Source organism: Exophiala viscosa (genome assembly GCF_022695815.1).
Source record: "Exophiala viscosa unplaced genomic scaffold EDD37scaffold_3, whole genome shotgun sequence".
NCBI lineage: Eukaryota > Fungi > Ascomycota > Eurotiomycetes > Chaetothyriales > Herpotrichiellaceae > Exophiala > Exophiala viscosa.
Window position 1 is genome coordinate 1,878,334 of NW_026944355.1, and position 20,886 is coordinate 1,899,219.

The 20,886-nt window shown below is 51.0% G+C and overlaps 10 protein-coding genes across 10 annotated transcripts; 5 read left to right on the top strand and 5 right to left on the bottom strand.

Moving 5' to 3' along the window:
- Positions 1-141: 141 nt before the first annotated feature.
- Positions 142-2,971, top strand: EDD37DRAFT_338479 (aminotransferase class I and II). Its single transcript, XM_062811659.1, has 3 exons — positions 142-447; positions 493-1,229; positions 1,284-2,971. Exons 1-3 carry the CDS (start codon positions 340-342, stop codon positions 2,842-2,844), a joined length of 2,406 nt encoding a protein of 801 aa, XP_062672175.1. The 5' UTR covers positions 142-339; the 3' UTR covers positions 2,845-2,971.
- A 799-nt stretch (positions 2,972-3,770) lies between these two features.
- On the bottom strand, positions 3,771-4,621 carry EDD37DRAFT_648721 (cytochrome c oxidase subunit XI assembly protein; the record flags this gene model as incomplete). The annotated part of the gene is made up of 3 exons (XM_062818054.1): positions 3,771-4,271; positions 4,320-4,389; positions 4,437-4,621. 3 exons carry the CDS (start codon positions 4,619-4,621, stop codon positions 3,771-3,773), a joined length of 756 nt encoding a protein of 251 aa, XP_062672176.1.
- Positions 4,622-5,117: 496 nt separating this feature from the next.
- On the top strand, positions 5,118-6,628 carry EDD37DRAFT_338361 (uncharacterized protein). The gene is made up of 2 exons (XM_062811658.1): positions 5,118-5,851; positions 5,903-6,628. Exons 1-2 carry the CDS (start codon positions 5,371-5,373, stop codon positions 6,505-6,507), a joined length of 1,086 nt encoding a protein of 361 aa, XP_062672177.1. The 5' UTR covers positions 5,118-5,370; the 3' UTR covers positions 6,508-6,628.
- Positions 6,629-7,289: 661 nt separating this feature from the next.
- EDD37DRAFT_338487 (putative glycosyl transferase) lies at positions 7,290-9,401 on the top strand. The gene is made up of 3 exons (XM_062811660.1): positions 7,290-7,821; positions 7,873-8,252; positions 8,298-9,401. Exons 1-3 carry the CDS (start codon positions 7,629-7,631, stop codon positions 8,976-8,978), a joined length of 1,254 nt encoding a protein of 417 aa, XP_062672178.1. The 5' UTR covers positions 7,290-7,628; the 3' UTR covers positions 8,979-9,401.
- Positions 9,402-9,665: 264 nt separating this feature from the next.
- Positions 9,666-11,699, bottom strand: EDD37DRAFT_338744 (uncharacterized protein). Its single transcript, XM_062811663.1, has 2 exons — positions 11,355-11,699; positions 9,666-11,279 (listed from the first exon to the last, which is right to left on the bottom strand). The coding sequence occupies exons 1-2, from the start codon at positions 11,406-11,408 to the stop codon at positions 9,825-9,827; spliced, it is 1,509 nt and encodes a 502-aa protein (XP_062672179.1). The 5' UTR covers positions 11,409-11,699; the 3' UTR covers positions 9,666-9,824.
- Positions 11,700-11,991: 292 nt separating this feature from the next.
- Positions 11,992-13,866, bottom strand: EDD37DRAFT_648725 (ferrooxidoreductase Fet3; the record flags this gene model as incomplete). The annotated part of the gene is made up of 1 exon (XM_062818055.1): positions 11,992-13,866. One exon carries the CDS (start codon positions 13,864-13,866, stop codon positions 11,992-11,994), a length of 1,875 nt encoding a protein of 624 aa, XP_062672180.1.
- A 689-nt stretch (positions 13,867-14,555) lies between these two features.
- On the top strand, positions 14,556-15,980 carry EDD37DRAFT_338699 (high-affinity iron transporter). Its single transcript, XM_062811662.1, has one exon. The coding sequence runs from the start codon at positions 14,725-14,727 to the stop codon at positions 15,844-15,846; it is 1,122 nt and encodes a 373-aa protein (XP_062672181.1). The 5' UTR covers positions 14,556-14,724; the 3' UTR covers positions 15,847-15,980.
- A 1,782-nt stretch (positions 15,981-17,762) lies between these two features.
- On the top strand, positions 17,763-18,583 carry EDD37DRAFT_338523 (uncharacterized protein). Its single transcript, XM_062811661.1, has 3 exons — positions 17,763-18,155; positions 18,209-18,267; positions 18,316-18,583. The coding sequence occupies exons 1-3, from the start codon at positions 18,013-18,015 to the stop codon at positions 18,564-18,566; spliced, it is 453 nt and encodes a 150-aa protein (XP_062672182.1). The 5' UTR covers positions 17,763-18,012; the 3' UTR covers positions 18,567-18,583.
- Positions 18,584-18,599: 16 nt separating this feature from the next.
- EDD37DRAFT_561933 (50S ribosomal protein L16) lies at positions 18,600-19,325 on the bottom strand (the record flags this gene model as incomplete). The annotated part of the gene is made up of 1 exon (XM_062813894.1): positions 18,600-19,325. One exon carries the CDS (start codon positions 19,323-19,325, stop codon positions 18,600-18,602), a length of 726 nt encoding a protein of 241 aa, XP_062672183.1.
- Positions 19,326-19,900: 575 nt separating this feature from the next.
- On the bottom strand, positions 19,901-20,881 carry EDD37DRAFT_561583 (uncharacterized protein; the record flags this gene model as incomplete). Its single annotated transcript, XM_062813884.1, has 1 exon — positions 19,901-20,881. The coding sequence occupies one exon, from the start codon at positions 20,879-20,881 to the stop codon at positions 19,901-19,903; it is 981 nt and encodes a 326-aa protein (XP_062672184.1).
- Between the last annotated feature and the right edge of the window lie 5 nt (positions 20,882-20,886).

The window sequence follows — 20,886 nt, forward strand, 5'->3', positions numbered from 1 at the left end:
GATCATTTTGAGCCAGCCATTTACTTGTCTACAGGTCATGATTGCTCAACGTCTATGATTGTCTCTGTTGACATGCCGCAGTGGCTGCCTGATTCATACACTCTCGACCGAGGCCACGATCTAGAGCATGTATCGCCCTGGAGGTATGCTTGCTTCAAGGGGCTCCAGACCACCTATTTACCAGCAATCCTTGTACTCCGACCGGCCAGACTTACAGCCACATGAGTCTGCATGCGAAGCACCGAGCTTGCTTTTCAGTAGCAGCACGGTCCATAAATATGTTGTTTCTATCCCTCGTCTCGGTGACTTGGCGAGTCTTGGAAGATTGCTACCAAAGTCATGAATGATTCGCGCGTGTCAAACAACATGGCTTCTGAGGTTATCCCGTACCAACAGTACTCCTTCGAGAAGATTCGCATTCAGATCCACGAAAGGAACACAGGCTCGGTGTGTATTTCAGCTTCCAGCTTTCCATGCTAATGACTCTCATAGGACAGCAGTTCATCAATCTCAACCAAGAGTGCCGAGGTCAACTCACTTCTGCCGAACGATATCTTGCGAGTCCTGTATCAGCCACCAAGGACTAGCACTTGGGCCAAGGTGCGAGAAGGTGGCAGGCTGTTGTATACCAGGGCAAGAGTCGTGCTTCGAGACTCTGACACCAGCTCCCAGCCTATATCAGAGCCTGGCAAGTTCAACCATCACTATGTCCATCCGCTCTTCACACAGAAAGGCAAGAACGAGCGCGTCATACTTTCGGTATCTCATGGAAAACCTTTGGCCAGGGTGCGTGACAAGAACGGCAATTCACAAGAAGTCATCCAATCTGCGTCTCACAACTACGCTGGCTTTCTAGGTTGCAGTCAAGATGGCATCGCCCTCCACCAAATCCTTCTGGCCAAATTGCCAGTCGTCAACTGCTCTGATGTGTCACCAATCGAAAAGGAAGCACGAGAGAGGGTTGCAACTTTCTGGCAAGCCGACTTCTGCTTGTTTACCAGTACAGGATACGGATCCAATCTACTCGCATTTTCAGCAATCCTCGACAAAACTTGGATGGTTGTACTTGATGAGAAGAGCCATAACTCGATGTTTGTTGCAGCTTATCAGAGTCAACCTGGGCTGATCCGAAAGTTCCGCCACAATGACATGAATGACCTCGAAAAGATTCTCGATGCGTGTATGGGACAATGTACAAATACTCTCGTGGCTGTTGAGGGCTTCTTCAGGTAACCCCTAACGCTCTTCGTTGCTGCTACCAAGCTGAAACTAATGCGTACTAGCATGGATGGAACCATTCCAGACCTTGCCGGCCTCTCATCACTAAAGGAACGCTTTGGGTTTACACTGCTCGTGGACGAGGCTCATTCCTTCCTGGCCCTGGGTGCGACTGGCCGGGGATGCGTTGAACTATGGAATGAAGACGAGACCGCGACTCCAGTGAGCAGTGACCTCATCGACATCCGAACTGCCACACTTTCCAAGGCGATAGGATCCATTGGAGGAACGGTGTGTGCCAAAGCGGTATTCGGGCCAAGGCTAACACATCGTCGTGACGAGATGGTAAAAGCTGGCTTCGACCCACCTCCGACATCCGCATTAGTGCAGTGTCTATATGTCCTTGGTCAGCCCACCATGCTGAATCGGAGCCTCAAGAGATTGAGAAGCATTACGATTTTTGTCCGGCAAACACTTCACCGGGCAGGGCTCTACATCTATGGCTGTGACTCCTCACCAATCCTGCCGATATACGCAGGTCGCCCCAGTGTGGCCGCCAAGTTGTCCTATGTGTTGAGGCAGCAGGGAGTCCTTGCCAGTCCAGTATCAACACCTGCTGTTCCTTTCTGGGAGTCACGTGTACGACTGTGTCTTTCAGCAGGGTTCGACGACAGCACCGTACACCGTCTTTTGCAGGCTATCTTGGAGGCAGCACATCGTGTGGGATTGATCAAGCTCACCACCTCAACAACTGTTCCACCATGCAAAATTGAAGATATCATCCTCGGAGAGCAGGAGAGTTGGGAGGCTTCAAGCACGGAAAAGCACATCAAAGACCTCATTGCAGCATGCGCCGTCGATACCGTCCCCACAGTACGCGAGGGGGTCGTACATGCAGCCGGACATGATGCATTGAGTACTTATGGACTCGGAGCAGGCGGGACGAGGTGGGTGGTGGGATCAACGGAGCTGCATGTCCAAGTGGAAGAGCTCGTTGTCGAAATCACCGGTGCCCAGGACGCCTTGACTTACCAAGACAGCTACATTGGTCTGATGTCCACGGTTGCTGCACTCTGTCGACCTGTACACGGGTACAAAAAGCACTGTCTCTTCGTGCCGCAGGACATGCCGGCTGCAGTCGAAGATGGCATACGCGTGGCTCCCCGGGCACATCGTCCGGAAGTGACAACATATACCAATCTCAAGTCACTGACGAACGGTATGCGCTGTCTCCGATCGCGCTCGACCTATGCGACTGTCGTCTTGACGTCTCAAGAGATCATTGACCAACAACATCTCGAAGATTTCATGAACCGCGCCTTGGGCGAGCATGCCGGCATGACAATCCTGCTGATCGATGAGAAAGGTGTAGGCACATTTTCATGCCCACGTAACATACATGGTGGACAGGATAGTCCAAGACTACTGTTGTATGGATCTTTCTTTCGGGCATACAATCTGCTTGGGAGCTATTTGGCTGGGGACCCCGCGTTGATCATGGAGCTGCGCTACACAAGCCGTGGCTATATGTTCTCCACGTCTCAGCTGCCTTTTATCATGGGGATGATTGCCGCAGAACTTCAGAAGTTCGCCGATGGGCTTGGTAGCCGTCCAGCGCTGTCGTGATGAAGAAGGGAAGTGTGACTGAGATAGAGAATGATTGGCAACGATTTGAGGGTATAGGCCAAAATTGACCGGAAACAGCTACACTGGAGAAGAGAACATATATTGAGTAGATCGCGGACTTCTTCACTCCGGCTCGTTAACCCCGCTCGACCACCGTCCGTCGTAGCAATCGAGACCAGTACTCTGTACAGTGTACACCCTGGTAAAAATACATCCGTCAAGGCCGCATTGCCGTGAGAGGAGATCATAACACCATGGCTCGTAGGTGAATCCAGAACCATTCACAGCAGTACTGATATTTCCAGATACCTCATTCCCCTCCGACCTGCCTGTCCCGACTGACGACGGCTTGTACAACCACTTGACGAATTTCACTATCCCCTCAGATCTCAGCCTTCCCGTAGCGCGTGCCCCAAGTAAAAAGGTCAACCTGTCTGTACTCAAGGGTCTCACTGTGGTCTTTTGTTATCCTCGAACCGGTATCTCCAACTCTTCCAGCTTGCTGCCTCTGGCTGATTGTGTCTGAGGTGCGCCCAACGAGACTGTCCCAGACTCGTGGAACGCCATTGCCGGCGCCCGTGGATGTACACCTCAAGCCTGCTCTTTTCGGGACAATCTCTCCCAACTGCACTCCCTCGGTGTATCTCAGATTTTTGGCATTGCCACCCAATCGCCCGAGTATCAGGCCGAAGTGCATGAGCGGCTGCATTTGCCGTACGAGCTACTCAGCGATGAGAAGCTGGAGTTCCAGCAAGGACTGAATTTGCCGACGTTCGAGTGGGAGGGCAACAAAGTCCTCAGGCGGTCGATGATCGCCATTCAGGACGGGAAAGTGATCAAGTGGTGGTATCCTGTGTTTCCACCGGATCGAGGTGTCGACGATTTGATTGCCTGGCTCAAGGATCGGTAGTAGGTAACTCTGTTGTTCACGCCCCAGCCATTGCCTGTGGTATTGTTGTCAACACTCCGTTCTTGTCGTATTTTGCCTTGAAGAATGTGTAGCTTAGTGTGATGGTGTCGATACCCTTCATCGTAGGGTCCTTGGCGAAATCAGGGTCGATGAAGAAGAAGACGGGCATATCGACGACCTCGCCCGCGTTGAGCCGTTGCTCTTCGAAGCAGAAACATTGGATCTTGCTGAAATATGGCGCCACTTGTGCCGGTGTGACTGAATATGTGGCTACTCCGATTATGTCTGCTTCGCTCTTGTTCTTGGCTGTGTAGAATGCCAGTGCGGTCTCGCCGGGGAGGACTCGGACTTCACGTTGTTGGGGGGTGAATTTCCAGGGGAGGATGTCTGAGACGGAACCGTTGAAGGTGATGCGTAGACGGCGGTGGTCTTCGACGGGTCGCAGACGTAGTGCAGGATCGCCGGCGCTGTCGTGCGCTTTGATGGGTTGACCAGACCAGCCGGTTTGTTGGCAGATCTAGGGTACGTGAGCAGTGGATGGTATGAGGGTTCACGTTTGACTGACCATTTTATATAGAGGGACTGAGGCATATGAGAGGGCGAGGAGGGCTATGCCAGCACTGAGGCCGTAGTATCTGCTGGCTGTGAGTTGCTGGGCGAATTTTTGGGTCAAAATACGTACAACACCGTCTGGTTCTTCTTGTCCGTTTCAGCTTTAGCAGCTTCCCATGGTGTGGCAGTCGCAGATTTTGGGGTTGTCTGCGAGATGGTTCGAGAGCATAATTTCGACTGAAAGGGACGAAGAGAGCGGGTGGACTTTAGGATGCTGGAGCTTCCCAGTCTCGAGAAGAGGAGGGAGGAGTTCATAACGTTCTTCTAGCGACTGACATTGGGTAGGAGGAGGATAGACGACGAGGATGAGGACGTGGAAAAAGGCAGGCGAGCAAGTTCTCGAATCCTCAGGTGATGCGCATGACTCGCCGCAGGGACGGATCAATATCGGCTTGGCAACGATGAAGTCGATGACAGCGACACCAAATGTCAGATGCAGTGCGTGGAGTATCTGCTATTCTTACACAGACAGTCTGAAACATGCTCAACAACAATGAGTACGACTTAGCTGCGATGCTGATATGAACCATGATCCAAGGGTTCACCTAGTCGACTGACTATACGAGCAGAACAGGAAAAGCGTCATTGCGAGCCATCATACCTAGGTAGCATTTAGTCTTCGTTCTAGGTTTATCATTATCGAATTGTAAGCTTCTCTGCGGATGAACACGAGTAGTTTTCATGGACATTGAGACCTGGTTGCAAAATTGCCAAAAAGGTCTATCGACGACGCGCCTAAAACAACGAGCTTCATCGCGTCCTGAACCCCGCAAAGAGTGAAGTTGTCTCTAAGTTAGTCCACGACGATCCCAGCCACCGAATTCATGCTCTTATCAACAACTCTTCGAACAACCCATGAGTACCTCATATCGAAGCACACACCGCAGATGCTGACAGCTTGTGTTGAGCCCTGTATCGAAAATTGTTCTCAACGCGTCTCGCTAATTTGAGCATTGACCAATCTCACCAGTTCATGTCTTTAGAATCTATCACCAAGGTCCACCATGAGTCGGGTCAGCATCGCGGACAAAGGCTCCAAATCCGTTGGAGCGTTGTGCAGCGAGCTGGGCATGAACGCTGAGACCCAACGACACTTTCGTGAACACACTCGAGGTTATCTCCAATCGAAGTTTGGGACCGACCTTCCAACCACCACAGACGAAGGTATCGAGCCCGTCGCTAAAGAATACCTCGAATCAGGGGAAGGTCGTTTCTGGTTCAAACAGAATGCTGCGCTCAACTATCACTGGGAGACTGCCGAGCATCGTCCAATTATCACTCGCTATATAAACGCTGTCATGAGGAAACAACGAGGGTATGCTATTGATGTACTTCACCAACGACTCAGCAGACAACATCGACGAGATGGGATTGCACCCAGTTGCCCTGGCTGTCTGCTTCATCCAGCAGGGAAAGCCCCGACGAAGACCTCGACAGACTTTGGCGCCCCAGACCGTCCTATCGATCTTGGATACTCATCTGATGGTAAGAACATATACGTACCAGTAAACCCAACTAAAGCTGACGCACATTAAGTGTCCGACGTCCGAAGCATCCACCATGTCACAAGCAGAGGAAACACTCCAGACACACTCGAGAGCAAGAAGAGACCAAGAACGAGCCATGACTATCGTACGCTTTCAGGAGCCAAGAAGCGGGAAATCCCAGACAGCATTGCAACCGAGCCTGTCACCGTTGCCCCAAACAAAAGACAACGTTTCCACCGCAAGTCTACTGTATCCAAATCGACGCTGAACAACCTTTACAAAGAGGCCAGCAGTACCTCTGCCTCTCCAGAGGTCAAACCTCGGACACAGCCAGAGAAAATCATTTCGCTGAAATATGCTGACGCGTCCATTAAATATCGCGGCAAGGTGTGGCGTTTCGACAGTATCGCCCACAAAGCCAAGGTTCTCGAGCTGATTTTACTGCAAGAAGAAAAAGAGGTCGAGTCGTACCCAATCATGGCGTTTTCCAAGGGTGCACAGAAAGCTGCTCCTGGTGCAGACGACGATGAGGAGGGAATCGGCGGTGCTGATGTTGTCAAGGATTACTTCCGGTTCTATACCCACTTTATGAACGAGAGGTTTCCTGGCAATGAGAGAGTGTTGTTGGAGAATGGAGTCAAGCCATCAGCGTGATGGTGTTTTGCATTCACCGGCCACACACCTGTTTAGCGGATCGGGCTTTGTTGTTAGCATGCATGGCGCTGGGGAGTTTGATTTGTGTTGATACTGAGTCTCAAGTTGCGAAAGAGAGAGCTGAGATTGTTAGTATGCGCAAGAATGACAAACAATACGACGGTCGTATGGCTTTTGGCAAGGATACTGGAGAAGTCAGCAATGACATATCGAAGCTCATCCATAGGTACGAGTCAGAGTGTCAGGCTTTCTTTTCCGACTTCAACTCCACAGGCTCCGCAGTTTTCTTCGCCTCTTTGCTTACGTGCCCTGCTCGCTTTTCGTACTCTTATTCTTATTCTAACTCAATTGCAACATCAATATCTGAATATCAACATCAAACAGTAACAGATTTTGCTTTTTGTAAAGGTTCACGGACCCCAAACTGGGTAATTGATTTATAGGCAAAAAAGGAAGACCCAAGGCCTGGACTGCTATTCAGCCTTTCTGTAGGGCCTGTGCAAGGCAGCAAAGATTAAGTTCCCCCCGCTCAAAGCAGAAGGAGAGTGACAGTGACAGATTGCTTTCTTTCCCCGCCAATCAATCTGGCCAGAATCAACCACGCACCTTTTGGTCGAAGCCAGTTACTTGAGTGACACACTTACACCTTCGAGCCCGTCTATCGAAAAAAACAGCCCATCCGTCATGGACTTTAAACCGACGCCTGGCTACGGCGCATTCCTTGGTTTTTCTCCCGAACCTTACAGCCACCAACTCTGCAGAACCTTCACCGGTGTCACCACTAACAACATCCCCAACTCTTCCCGTCTCTAAAGCTACTGTCGCCTGCCGCACGGCAAACAACTGCCACACGGCCCAGAGCCCGCCAGAGCCTCAGTTACACTTTTCATTCCCCTTTTTCCCACCTCCTTCAAGATTGAATTCCTTTCAGCTACTATCGTATTACCCCAGAAATCGGAAAGAGTCTTCGTGTCGTTCCTACTTGGCATGCGAGACTAGACTGCATACTTTGTTCTACCACGTCAACGCGTTTCCTCCCTTGTGCCTCTTTTCTCACAAAACTTCCGACCAACACGGGACCGGTACTTTGATTACTTCATGCCTGTTGAATATCCGGAATAATGAGAGTCGCGTGCCTTTCGCTGCGTCAATATCAACGTCGAATCTTGGTGTCGCTGTTGATCTCGGCATCTCTCTTCTGGTTTCTCGTGCCACTGCGCAAACATGAGCCACGCCCTCTCTCGTCAATCCAAATACAACAAAGATACCCCTTGCTTTCCAGACACGTGCACAGCTTCAATGGAACTGGAGGTGGTGAGTCGAAACTCTCCTTACCCTTTTGTGGCTTACTGATTTCCCGCCTAGCATGGTACATTCCACCTCACTGGTTGTCACATTCAGATGTGCATCCAGAAAACATAGTCGATGCCGCCTTGTTGGCATCTCAAGCCGCAAACACCAAAGGCCGCTTGATGGATCACTCGAATATCCCCTTGATCATGCATCAAACATGGAAGGATCGCCATGTCGACACCTGGACAGATCTCCTCCGCAACAGTGTGGAGAAATGGCTAACCTACGTGGTCGCTGACGACATGGCCTATTTCTTCTGGGAGGATGAAGGCATTCTGCAATTCCTGGAGGAATTTGAGCCCGAGTTCGTCCAGGACTTTATAAACTTACCAGCCAATGTCGAGCGCACAGACGTCTTTCGCATTTTGGTTGTCAAATGGTTTGGCGGAATTGTAAGGACCACCCATCCACAAGCAATCCGAACTAACGCGATTCAGTACGCCGACGTTGACACTCAACCACTCCGCCAACCTGCAACATGGATCTCCGCAGCAGATCTCGCACCCTGGACAGACCCCATAACAGACACGACATTCACATCCAACAGTCCCGTGAGCCTGATTCTGGGCATTGAAGCCGACACCTCCCCAAAGTCCAACGACTACTGGCGAATGGGCTACTCGTCCCCAATCCAACTCACGCAATGGGCCCTAGCCTCATCGACAGGCCACCCAGTCCTTTTACGGTTCATGGACATACTATTCCGCCGCTTGGCCCATGTTGCAAACGAGAACGGCGGCACAATCACATCGCCTAGCGCCATTGAACAATTGCGATTCCTCGGGCCACTAACATTGACAGGTCCTGAAGCCGTCACCGTCGCAACACAGGATTGGCTCGAAGAACAGGCCGGTCTACGCTGGAACGCCCTGACAGGTTTACATGATGGTGGACGCGCTAAACTCGTCGAAGACGTCCTGATCCTTCCGATCACGGCCTTCAGCCCTGGCCGTGGGCGATACGGAAACATGGGTTCAAAGCCGGTCACGCATCCTGCGGCACGAGTCTGGCATCAAGCACAGGGGAGTTGGCGCTCCTTCAACCCCAAGGCTGAGTTTGGCAAGTTTTGTCGCACATTTTTCGGCATGTGCAGGGAATGGTCGAAAGGACAGGATTGAGATGTTTTGGTTTGACCGGCCCACGCTCGGGCGGTCTCTGTATGAACACGAGCCATCGTGCCGAATGACTGCAACACCGGCGTGGCAGTCGAAAAAGGAACCAAAGACTAGGTATAACGATGACCACGGAAAGCCCCCGACTCGCCTACCAGGCAGCTACGGTCTCGAGAGGAAGGATGGTGGCTCTCAAAAAAGCAGCCGCTCCGGCGCGGCTCCGACACAGCGTCCGAGAAAGGGGTATGAAGAATCAGAAATCACGATGACCACGAAAATCCACAATCACTCTGCAATCCAGCTGCAGCACTAAAAGGAAAGACGGGCCTGCACCAAGGAAAAAGACTGAAGGCAAAAATGGCGCCTCACTAACAAAGAGAGTTTGCCAGACGTGTCCGAATAATGCAGGGACAATACACTCTGAAAGTGCGGCTTCGAGCAAGGCCGGAAGCAACGACACAGTGAAAGCTGAACAGAAACCTCACACGAAGTCGCGTCGAGATTCTTGACAGAGACCGTGCTGCGCCGCAGCATTTAGGAGAATGTGCAGTCAGACAGGTTGGCACTTATTTGTATCATTGCACCCGAAGAGGTCGTTTGGAAACTCCTTGCTGGACATGAAACCTGAGAGACCTCTGGCGGGAGTGTCGTCGGCCGTCGAGTATGGGTAATGACAAAATGACTTGGCTATGTTCGCGCTGTGGGTTTTGCTGAAACGCACCCCAGCCGAGGTAGCATCACACAATTGAGCATCAATTGGAACGTCTCCTTCCAAATCTGTCAGGCGTTCCCTTTATCATCGTTCGCGACCGTCGTGCCTAATGCGGGCTGTTAAGCTCTAGGCCGAGCATCCTACTTGGGCGAGTTGGGCGATCCCGACCTCGAATCGGAAGCCAACCGCAGACTGTTATGTTTGAACACTGCGCCACCCGTGACTGCTTCGAACACAACCATCATACTCGTTTCTGTTTGATTCCAGTACTGCCCAAACAGCTCATTCATCTTGGCGAGCAAGAAGCTACGCTCATCAGGTCTACAGACCCCGTAGGCCATCGGCCCAGCGAAAGTCATGTACATGGCGCCAAATGGGCGCGCATTGCTCAAGGCAAAATCCACGGTCGACAGGATAAACTCGGCGGATTGTCTGGACTGGATGGCCAATGAAGGATTCTCTGCCTGCAAAACACGCTGGATCACGGTGTTGACGAGAATGACAGCACCGTGGTAGAAGGCGGACTGTTTAATGGCACGGTTCGGAGTGAGGTAGTCCTTTTGTGAAGCTGGAGTCCATGACTGCGCTGGGAGTGCACCTTTGTACACGCCCGGACAGATGGTGTGGACGCCAGGATGTGACAATTTGCGGGTGACCTCGTCGGCATTCTTCACGATTCCTTTCCGCAGGGCATAAGCATCGCGCAGGACCGAAGTGTATTGGTCATCTGAATGATAATCGAGTGATCGGACTCGACTTAACAGGCCTGGCAACTGAGTGAAGGAGACCCATATGTTGCTGATGAGTGGACCCTCAATAGGCTCGCTCCGACGCATAACGTCGACCCACTCGGGCCTGCTGAGAAAACAGTCATCTCCACGCAGGAGGCACTGCAAAATGATTCCGGGATAATGTGCGGTGAACGTGGCTTGTTCAAAATCAGATTGGATGCGTTTCGCTCCGCAAGCTTGGAACATCGCAGATACGCCGCCTGCAAGGCTAACGTATGAGAAAGTCGGGCTGGGCTTGAATACTTCGTACTGCGCCATGATCAAAGCTGCACAGAGAGTCTCCGGCGTTGTTTTGCTAGGATCTGCGGATGAAAGTTCGATACGCAAGGATCTGATGGCATTGCCATAGCTTGCGAGTTCGAGGGCGTGGTTGCGTGGCTGCCCTTTCGAGATAAGCGTGTAGGACTGCAGAAGACAGCTGACGGAGGCGTCGAGCGCTTTGCTGTGTCCAAGTCGGTAGGGCAGGTACCTGAAATGCGGGCCCATCTGTTGGAGACGAGCCCCAAAGCTGCATGGCCTGTCAAGCGCTTCGATCAGAGAGGCCGCAAGCTTCTCGGATTGGGTGTATGGAATGACGTGCAGTGTACGGCTCGTTTCTTGGACAACACCTCTGATGGGTACCGGAGAGGGGTTGTGGTTGATCTTGTCGTCGCCATTCACATCGAACGAGACTGTTTGGAGGGCAACCAGCAGTTGTACATGCTGTTCCTCCGAAGCATACTGGTATCGGAATGGGGAGTCTGGTCCTGTACAGTGACGTTTGCTCTTTTCGCATTGAAAGCATATGGGTTGACGTTCGTCGCACTAAACGGTTGAAGGTTAGATTTGCGAAAGACGAACACGACTTCCATGGGATCTGTCCAGGATAAGGTCTCTTACTTTAATCCGACGTTGCTTGCATGTCCTGCAGCCGGAGCTTCTTCCACCTCGCATATTGATTTCCGTTGCTTCTATGTCCGCCAAAGATCTCTTCGTGAAGTGTTTTGAGTGACAAGTATTGGAAAATCATCCCCTTTTATTTTCGACTGGGGGGCGGTGAGTTTAGTCTCATGGCAGTGATCTTGTCTTCCTCGCCCCAACCGAGTCGAGCGGTTCCTCCAATTTGACATCGCTGAGATGCCAGGTTTAGCGCTCTGGAAAGCAGACTGGTAGGGATTTAATGGACAAGATGCCATGTGAGGAAGAGCCATGGCTTCAAAGCTGAAGAAGCGATCCGCGATGCATCGGGGCATGTAGATCATTGAACCATTTTTGGGCCCTCACAGGGCTCCAATGTTGATCCGCATTGCCCGTTGAACAACAAAGACCGCACTGAGCGAATAGCGACACGCAGAATAGATACGCGAAGAAACAGAAGTCCAAGAGAGGTTGCAATGGGATGCCTGAGGTCACACTCACGTGTCCGCAAAACTAGCCTCATCAAGACAACGGTGAAGCGAGATACCGCTGACGCATTTTTGCATTGGGAAACAATTTCGATGTTGCAAACATAAAATTCTAGGGTTACAAAATATGTCTAGCCCTGAGCAGAAGCCAACTTGGGCTCTGCACCACCAGCAGCGACAGTCTCATGTGTAACTTCATCATCAACCTGATCATCCTTCTGCAGCACCTTAGGCTCGGACATACCGTAGACAGTGATGAACGCCATACCCAGCACGGCACTGATACATGAAAAGACCAAAGCCACAATACCACGAGCGGTAAAACCACCGGGCAAGAATGCTACCTGCTTGTTTTGGCCAGACTCGTTCAGCAAGTCTTCGGTGTCGCCTGCTGCGTTGCCCTCGTATTTGACGCCGGCCGCTTTGCAGACTTCATACGCCTGATCGGGAATGTGATGTGTTTCTTGGATCTTGTTAGGAGCCTCGATCATGACCATGGCCAGACCTTGGGACAAGTGCCAATCGATGTGACAGTGGAACATCCAGACACCAGGGTTATCAGCCACGAAACGAATGACATAGTATCCTTGAGGTGGTAGGACAAAGGTGTCTCTTCTAGCTGGGATGGCTGGGAAGGCCGTGTGGTTGGAAGGGTCGTAAGGAACCGGGTCACCAGCAAGATAGTCGTAGAAATGTGCTCCATAAGCAGGAGCACGATCGATGACCTGGAAATTGTGTCCGTGGAGATGGAAAGGGTGAGATCCGGAATCGGCGTTGTTGAGGACAAGTTGGACAACATCGTTGTGCTTGAGGACCATAGGATGTGTGTATTCTCCATAGACTGTGGCGTTGTCTGCTAGTGTGCCGGCTGACATGACGCTGTAGAGTGTAGGCACTTTGGGTGCTACGTAGGAGACATCGTTCAAGAAGGCATAACCATTTCCATTTCGCAGATTGTTCATGCTGACAGTCAGATTGATCTCGAAATCCGGCTCCGGCAGCAGCTCCATGTGGTCGGCAGGGATCAAGGTGATATCGTCAAAGGGTACAATATCTGAAGACACATCGTAAATGATGACAGCTTCTGAATGTACAGCATTGGAATTGTATTCAAGCCAATTTGTGTTGTTGAGCCGGAGGTCTGAGGGAATATCGTCAAGAAGATCGGAATCCGCTATGGTCACGATTGGATAGTTTTTGTCCGTAGAGTTCTTGGTGGTGACGAGAATCGCGTAACGTTGAGCAACGGCGATGTAGAGTGTATCGGCCTCAGTGGGCTCAGTATATACACCATCAATCTCCACAATCTTGAAAGTGTGATCCTCAATGTAGAAGAATTGCCCCACAAAGGCTCCAATGTTGATCAATCTTATCAGATAGGTCTTCCCTGGTTCCACGGCGAGGTTCGAATTCATCGTATCATTGAAGAGGAATGCGCTGGGTATAGGCTCGGCACCGGAAGGATTGTACAAAGACAGGAATGAGATGTCTTCAACCAGATCGTGATACCAATCGCTGATGGTGACGGTGAATTCTTCGTCGTACTCGTCAGCGAAGTAGGCATCATCGTCATGTACAATCAATGCTTGACGATAGCCATCCGGGTAGCAGAAATCGGTGTGGCAATGGTACCAGTAAGTACCATTCTGGTTGACGGTGAAGTTGTAAGTGAAGCTGGATCCCGGGCCAATGGGACACTGTGAAGCCATGTTGGCACCGTCCATATTGCTGGTGGTGTTCTGGTACATGCCGTGGAAGTGAATGCTGGCATTTTTGTCTCCTAATCCATTGTACATGTTGACCACGAGTTGGTCACCCTTGTCGACCTCAATGACGGGGAGTGGCCATTGTCCATTGATGCCAACGACCTTTCGTTCCAACAAACCATCAGGGTTGGCCTGGACCCAACTGACATTGAAGTCATATGTGACTGTCTTAGCAGCAGCCCATCCGCAAAGCAGCAGAGCTACAAGCGAGACGAAGATTGATTGAATAGCCCTCGCCATGGTGAGACGATGGTGTTGTGAAACCTAGCAGAAGCTCGCCAAGGCTTCAAGATGTGGTCGTCAACCTACAGGGCATTATGGTCCGGAAGGAAGAGGGACTGTTTTCTATATGCGAAAGGTGGGAAGACCTACCCAGAATCAGAACACATCGATCATCGTACAAGCATTGGGAAAGCTAGTCGGTGACAGCCCGATGCCGGCAAGGCTTACCGGTCTTTCAGGTTGCGGCCCCTCCATGGTTGTTGAGAACTACTTTTGCTTCTTTCCTGACGCTTTGATTTCGAGGGAGAAGTGGGCAGTCTGAAAATTTTGCCTAGTGGTGCGCATGGGAGAGGTGTTTTTCTCCTCCAATGAGACCAGCCAAACCAAGGTCCGTGGAACAACTGATGGAGCGATTAGATTGATTAGCGGTGCCATGGATGCTCCAGACGTGACATCAAAGTTATCTGATGTCGCTTCGGGCCACTGTCCACCAATACCAACCACCCAGAACATCCACCGCCCTGCATTGGTCTCGTAATTTCGGGTCTGCCTCATGTAATTGTGCTTCCGTCCTTGCCGATTATCTTATCTTTTCGCGTTATCAGATGATCAATCACCTGAAGAAGAAATCCTTGAGGGTCCCGATACTCGGCGGCGGGTCAAAACCCCTCGATTCTCCTGCCAAACCGTAAATAATGCAATCCGAACTCTTGACGAAGTAGCTAGAATCCATCTTCCTCAGGTCTTATCCTTCCCAAGCTTTCCCGAGCTTCTTCGTTGATTCTCCGCTTGGGTATAAGACTTTCTGAGATCCCGATTCTTCGATATCAGCTTCATCAATTTTTTAATCAGATCAATCTTATCAGATCGCCCACCATGGCCAAAGACGTCTTTGGTGTCCAAGTCTTCTTCATTGTCTTCCGAGAAGTCCTCGAAGCAGTCATCGTTATCTCGGTGTTGTTCTCCTTCTTGAAGCAAGCCTTGGGCCAACCTTCTCAGGACCAGGTTATATACAAAAGGCTCAAAAGACAAGTATGGTGGGGGTCCATGGCCGGCATCGGTGTAGCCCTCATCATCGGCGGCGCCTTCATTGGCGTCTTCTATGGTCTCGGCCATGATATATGGTCCAATACTGAGGATCTCTGGGAAGGCATCTTCTATCTCGTTGCCTGCATCATCATCACCATCATGGGGCTGGCCATCCTGCGCATCAACAAGACAAAAGAAAAATGGAGGGTCAAGATTGCACATGCCCTCATCTCGAAGACCAAACACAAGGATGCCGCCTCCAGATTCAGTGAATGGAGCAGAAGATACGCTATGTTCATTCTCCCATTCATCACCACTCTTCGAGAAGCTCTTGAGGCTGTCGTCTTTGTTGGTGGTGTCTCCCTCAGTCTGCCAGCCACTGCTTTCCCACTCCCCGTCGTCACGGGTATTCTAGCCGGTCTCCTCGTCGGCTACCTCATCTACAGCGGAGGCAATCATATGACCATCCAATACTTCTTGATCGCCTCGACCTGTATCCTCTACCTCATCGCAGCTGGAATGTTCTCAAAGGCCGTCTGGAGCTTGCAATTCCACAGTTTTGCACAGAAAGTAGGCTCTGATGTCGCCGAGGCTGGTGATGGCCCTGGGTCATACGACATCAAAACGACTGTCTGGCACGTCAACTGCTGCAATCCTGAAACCGACAATGGTTGGGACGTCTTCAACGCAATCCTTGGTTGGCAAAACACTGCCACATATGGTTCGGTCATTTCGTACAATGTCTACTGGATCTTCATTATGATAGCCATCTCCTGCATGCTGTACGAAGAACGCACAGGTGCTCTTCCTCTTCAAAAACCTTTCTTGAGATTCCTGTCAAAGGTTCCGGGCTTCAGACGCTATGCCTCTCGGAAACTCGCCCCCAAGCAGACTAGCGGGCATGTCGTTGATCAGGTTGATCCAAGTGTCTTCACCCACGGGCTCCAGGGTCCTGTAACTCCAAAATAGATAGCCTCAAGTGGAAGCCGCTGCTTGATATTGCATGCATAGAGGTTAGGAGTCATTGGGTTGCAAGAAAAGGTCAAAGCAACTCGAGAAAAAAGACACAGCATTTGCAAATCAGTCTGTTAGCATCCCAACCTTTGTGACCGTGCAACGTATGCTCTTCAAATCCATAAGCCTACCAACAGTCTTGCATAGCCCATTTCTCGCAAGGATTGCACTTCAAACTGTGTCGAGAAACGTAGAGAAGCGCGATGCACACGGATGACCGGAGCTAGGTTTCAGAAGTCGGCCCTACCTTGCTCGTGTAGAGTGAGTCTTTTTTCCCACGGCTTACTGACAGTGAGACCCTGCAGCACGTAGCTTTGGCTTCCAAGGTATCGATCAGGCAGTCGCTTGCAAGCAACTCGAGCATTTGAGACGTGGGTCCACCTAGCTTGTGAGTAGCGTCTAGGCATGGTAAGCTCCCGGGAAGCAATACCAAGACACAGTAAGTGGAGGGAAAGACAAGCAATGATGGGCCCAACAAGCAAAGAGCACAAGCTCTTTTCCAGGGAGATCTTGTTCTCTGAACTCCACGACCTTGAGCGTGTGCCACATGGTTCTCCTTCGCTCGGCTGGACAAGCTTCCCACCTTTCTGCTATGCGAATTATCGACGGGTCCAGGTGCCCACATCGTTAACTGATCATTGCGCTCCTGGTCCGGTCTCTAGTTCTACTCACTGCTCAGGTGAAGTTGGTCAGGAACTTTTCATCTGATAGCCAGTCCCTGTCCTTGTCAGCCTACCGTCCTGGGTTGGTGGGCAGGGTTTGATGGCTCGCTTCCAACGAAAACTGGTCGGAAGCCGTCTGAGTCGATCAGATAATCTTTCGCCCGTGCCCAGGCATGCAGGGACCTTGGTGTCAATCCACTCAAGTCAGCTCTCTGCTGTAATCCTCCAGACATGCATGTGTCTGCTGATCGAATCTTATCTGATGATCTGATTATTGTCCTTGCGAGGAAAGGTTTCGCGAGGGTGAAGCCTGTGGATGTCCATCAATCGTTCTGTCCATTTTTGATCAGTTCTGGACTGATTAGCTTCCACTCTCTTTCACCTTATAGGACCGGAAGGCGGGCAGCATGCGATTAGCCCTCGTCGCGTTGTGAAAGTCTGATCTTCCCTTAGAGGTCTGTCAATGACCATAGCGCCCACTGATCCTGTACACCCTGTGTGCGGCTCAGTGATTACGGCAGACCGGAATCAGGATTCCAAGTTGCCGCTGGAAAAAAGCTCGCGGTGAATATCTGCTTCGACATGCCTCCGATATCGCTCACAGGGATGAGAGAGAGCTTCTGGATGCCGTTGAGGGTTCGCAAAAGTACTCAGGAGACAGATCAGGACTTGCTGACGGCGTTCGGACCTGACATCGCTCGGGATCAGCATGGGATGAATTGAAGCTACGAAATCTTTGCTCCAATCTTCTGAAAGCATATCAGCATATTTTCAAGCGTGTGCATGTCGGCACTGAGCGTCGGCCCTTCAGCAGCAACGAGCCTGTGTTTCTTGGTGTCTTGGCCATGCTCCTTAAGCCGGGGAAAGATACAAGGAGGATGATGACAACAGCGAAAGGAAGAGGAAAAGATAAACTCGAAATGTCCCATCTCTACTTCATTTTCAGCCTTCCCTGCCATTGCATGTCAGCGTCGATTGTATAGGGTGTCATTGATTAGTATAGGGCAACGCCCACCCCTCACTGATGCAATGACGGCTGCCGCTTTGGATGTATTGGAACTCGCTGGGATTTTATGATCTAGCAAACGATCCGTTGGTCAGGGTCGAGTCGAAGATGCTGCTCGTGATGCACACGTGCCTGCCTTCCGACCAAACCACCACGGTTTGACAAACAGCTATTGCCCCTTGACACTAGTACGAGGGGCGGCACGTTACGCCGTCACTGACCTGTCTTGAATTCAATATCGAGTCAGGTGCGCTCAACGTGGATTGGAGGTGTCGACGTCCTTGAAGATGATGTGAAACTCGTTGCTTCCCTCAGTCACGAATCCCCCGCACGTGACTCAAAAGTTGTGACGTAAATCAATGGCCGTTTGAATGTGGAGTTGACAACCCTCGTCCGCAGCTCAACAGACCTCAGTTTCCACCATAAAGAATGTTTAATGATGCTTCAACTTAGATGGACCTCTTTCACACAATTACTCAAAGTCTAGACAACGTACTGACTTGCGACTGGTACGAAACCTTCAAGAACTACGGTACCGATCAGTCGACTTCAGACGATAATACTATGGATACAGAGACTGGCGGAGAGACCTCCCAGTATGGTTCATCTGCCTGTTGTTCTGAGCGCGAGTTGACTCGCAAATGTACAGATATGAGTCGATCAAGACCGTGACAGAGCCTACCTCGAAACAGAGAGGTCAATTGGGCTGTATGCCGCCCTTCCACCCATTGTCGCACTCTAGCTGACATCCTCTAGCTGGCCCGAACACATCTGAAGAAGCGCCAGCCTCCGAAGAACGTGGAGAAAAGACCGCAGAGAACATAAGATATGGCCAGAACATCTCCGAGTCGGGCATGGGTGGAATGACCAATCCCCCAGATGATTCCGCAGGTGGAAAAAGCGGCTCGGGCAGTGAGTTCCTGGACAACAAAACCGACGAAGGCGCACGTGCCGCACAAGGCTATGGCCCTGGGTCAGACCATAGCAACACCGAGATTGGAGGATGAACATTCATGAGTATATGTATCAATAGCTGCTCTTCATGGCGACACATGGACAGTCGTTGGTGGGCTGTCCAGGTCGGTTGAGATTGTTTGGGGCGGCACGTCCATCATAGGAGGAACGACGGCCTGCGGCTCCTTGTCTTTTGCTTCCACTTCTCTCTTGGCCTCTTTGAGCGTTTCCAAGGTCACTCCGTTGCCCAATTTGGTAATTCCAACCACGGGCGGATCGCCTTTTTGGACAAACTCCCATAGACCGGGTAATTTGTGGCCGGCCAATCTGAAAGCGTCCCTCACAACTTTCTCGTGGATGTTGCCCTTGAGTTCGAAGATGACTCTGCTGACGGGGATTCGAGCTGCCCAATAATCGAATTTACCCTTTCCTTTTCCCATACGCACATCACTGCCTTTTGTGTAGACACCAATATTCGCGCTGACTCTTTTGTATAGCTTGTAACGTTCTCCTCGAAGTCTTCTGTGGATGGCTTCCTCGCCGGTTTTGAGTTGTTTTGCTGATACTCTCCGATCATGGTCTTTCATCCTGAGGCCGTAATCTCCCCATACTACGGTCGTGCCGCGTACCGATCCTCCCGTTGGCATTCGAGGTCGTCCTACCATAGACTTTCTTACTTCTGGCCGCTTCGGCGTCAGCCAATCTTGCTGGCCGGAGGTTGTGGAGAATAGACGACTGCATTTTGATGAGGTCCGTGGAGCGCCAGGAATGGACGGTCTTTGTCCGAAGGAGGATTTAGCTGCAAACAGCATTGAGGGGGTCGACATGACGTTCGAGCGAAGGTATCGAAGGCATGCAGCTTCTGGTACGTTAGTACTGTGAACCGATTAAAGGGTGAAATACTGTACCCGAGGGTTTGATGGGTGCTCCAGCCATCGCAGGAACTTGAAGAGGGATTGTCGGTCGCACTTGGCCGTATTACTGCAAGAAGACCCAGTCGGACAATGCTACGCCGCCCACGAAACTGCTGCGAACGCGTCTTCCTTGACGACAGTTCAATGCTGCAGCTATGAGACGAAGCGCGGAAAGGTGAATCTGAGAGCAGATCGATGCTTGGCATTGAAAGTCATGAATCGGTAACGAAGTGCCGCTTTTACAACCGCAATCCGCGAACACGACGTCGGGTGCGTATCACCAAAGAATCTCTAGTAACTATCAGGGGTCCTTTTATAAAAAGTTGTTCTCGCGTCAAATGTCAGTAAACCTATTGACAACCAGCGGAAACCATCTATCTATGCCAGACATGTTCCTAGCTTCGTCACATTTATGGCGCCGACCCGAAGCAAATAGACACTCGGTATACAACCGCTAAGCTGACGAAGTTCCCTCATTCCTCCTTCAGATTGAATATCTTTCTGTGCAGCGCCCGTGCGTCCTGAATGATGTTGCGCATGAAAGCAACCTTCACAAACTCGGGTAAAGATTTCAAGACTCCAAAGAGTATAGCATGCGGTATGTGGGGAGTGACCGTATTTCTGTCCGATGCAATTGCTGCTCCTACTCGAGCGATAACGTCTCTCCCAAAGTCTTTTGCAAGGGGATTCCCAAACTTCACTGGAGTAGGAGTCGACTTACTACTCACGTCGCCTAGGTTGATGTTGAGCACATCAACAGGAGTCTTTGAAATCTTGCACTCCCGGGCTAGTGCTTCCGAAAAGCTGAGGACAAAGCCCTTAGTACCTGAATACATCGTCGCCCCAGGCACGCCGATTTGTGCCGCAGATCCAATGTTCATGATCAGCGCCGGGCCATTCTTGGATAGAATAGGCATCATGTATCGTGTGAAGTGTGCCAGGAAGCGAGCGTTGATGTCGATGACAGCGTCGATTTGGGAAGAGTCAAATTCGGTGAAATTGATGTAGGCGGGCATGAAGGGTATTCCGCCGACATTGTTGACCAGTATGGTGATGTTTAGATGTGATATGCCGGAGATCAAGTTCTCAATGTCGTCGTACGGGTCTTTCAGGACATCGAAAACAAGAATCTCGGTTCTAAGGCCTGGATGTTGCTTTTGCAATGTTGCTCGGCGAGCTTCCAATTTGTTTCTGTCTCGACCGTGAAGGATTATGTTGAAGCTTCGAGCAGCAAGTGCCTCAGCTATGCCGAACCCGATTCCATCAGTTGCACCTGTGACGAGCGCATAAGGGTTGCCATGCTTCCAGCGATTGACTGAGATGCTGGACGGCGATAGATATAATCGCGCAAGAGATAAGACCTTGAACACAGTCGATGCAGCTGTGACTGCTCCGAGCAGCTGGAGGCCTCTTTCCAACGTGGATATATTGATGAGGTTGTCTAAACCAGACATGTTGA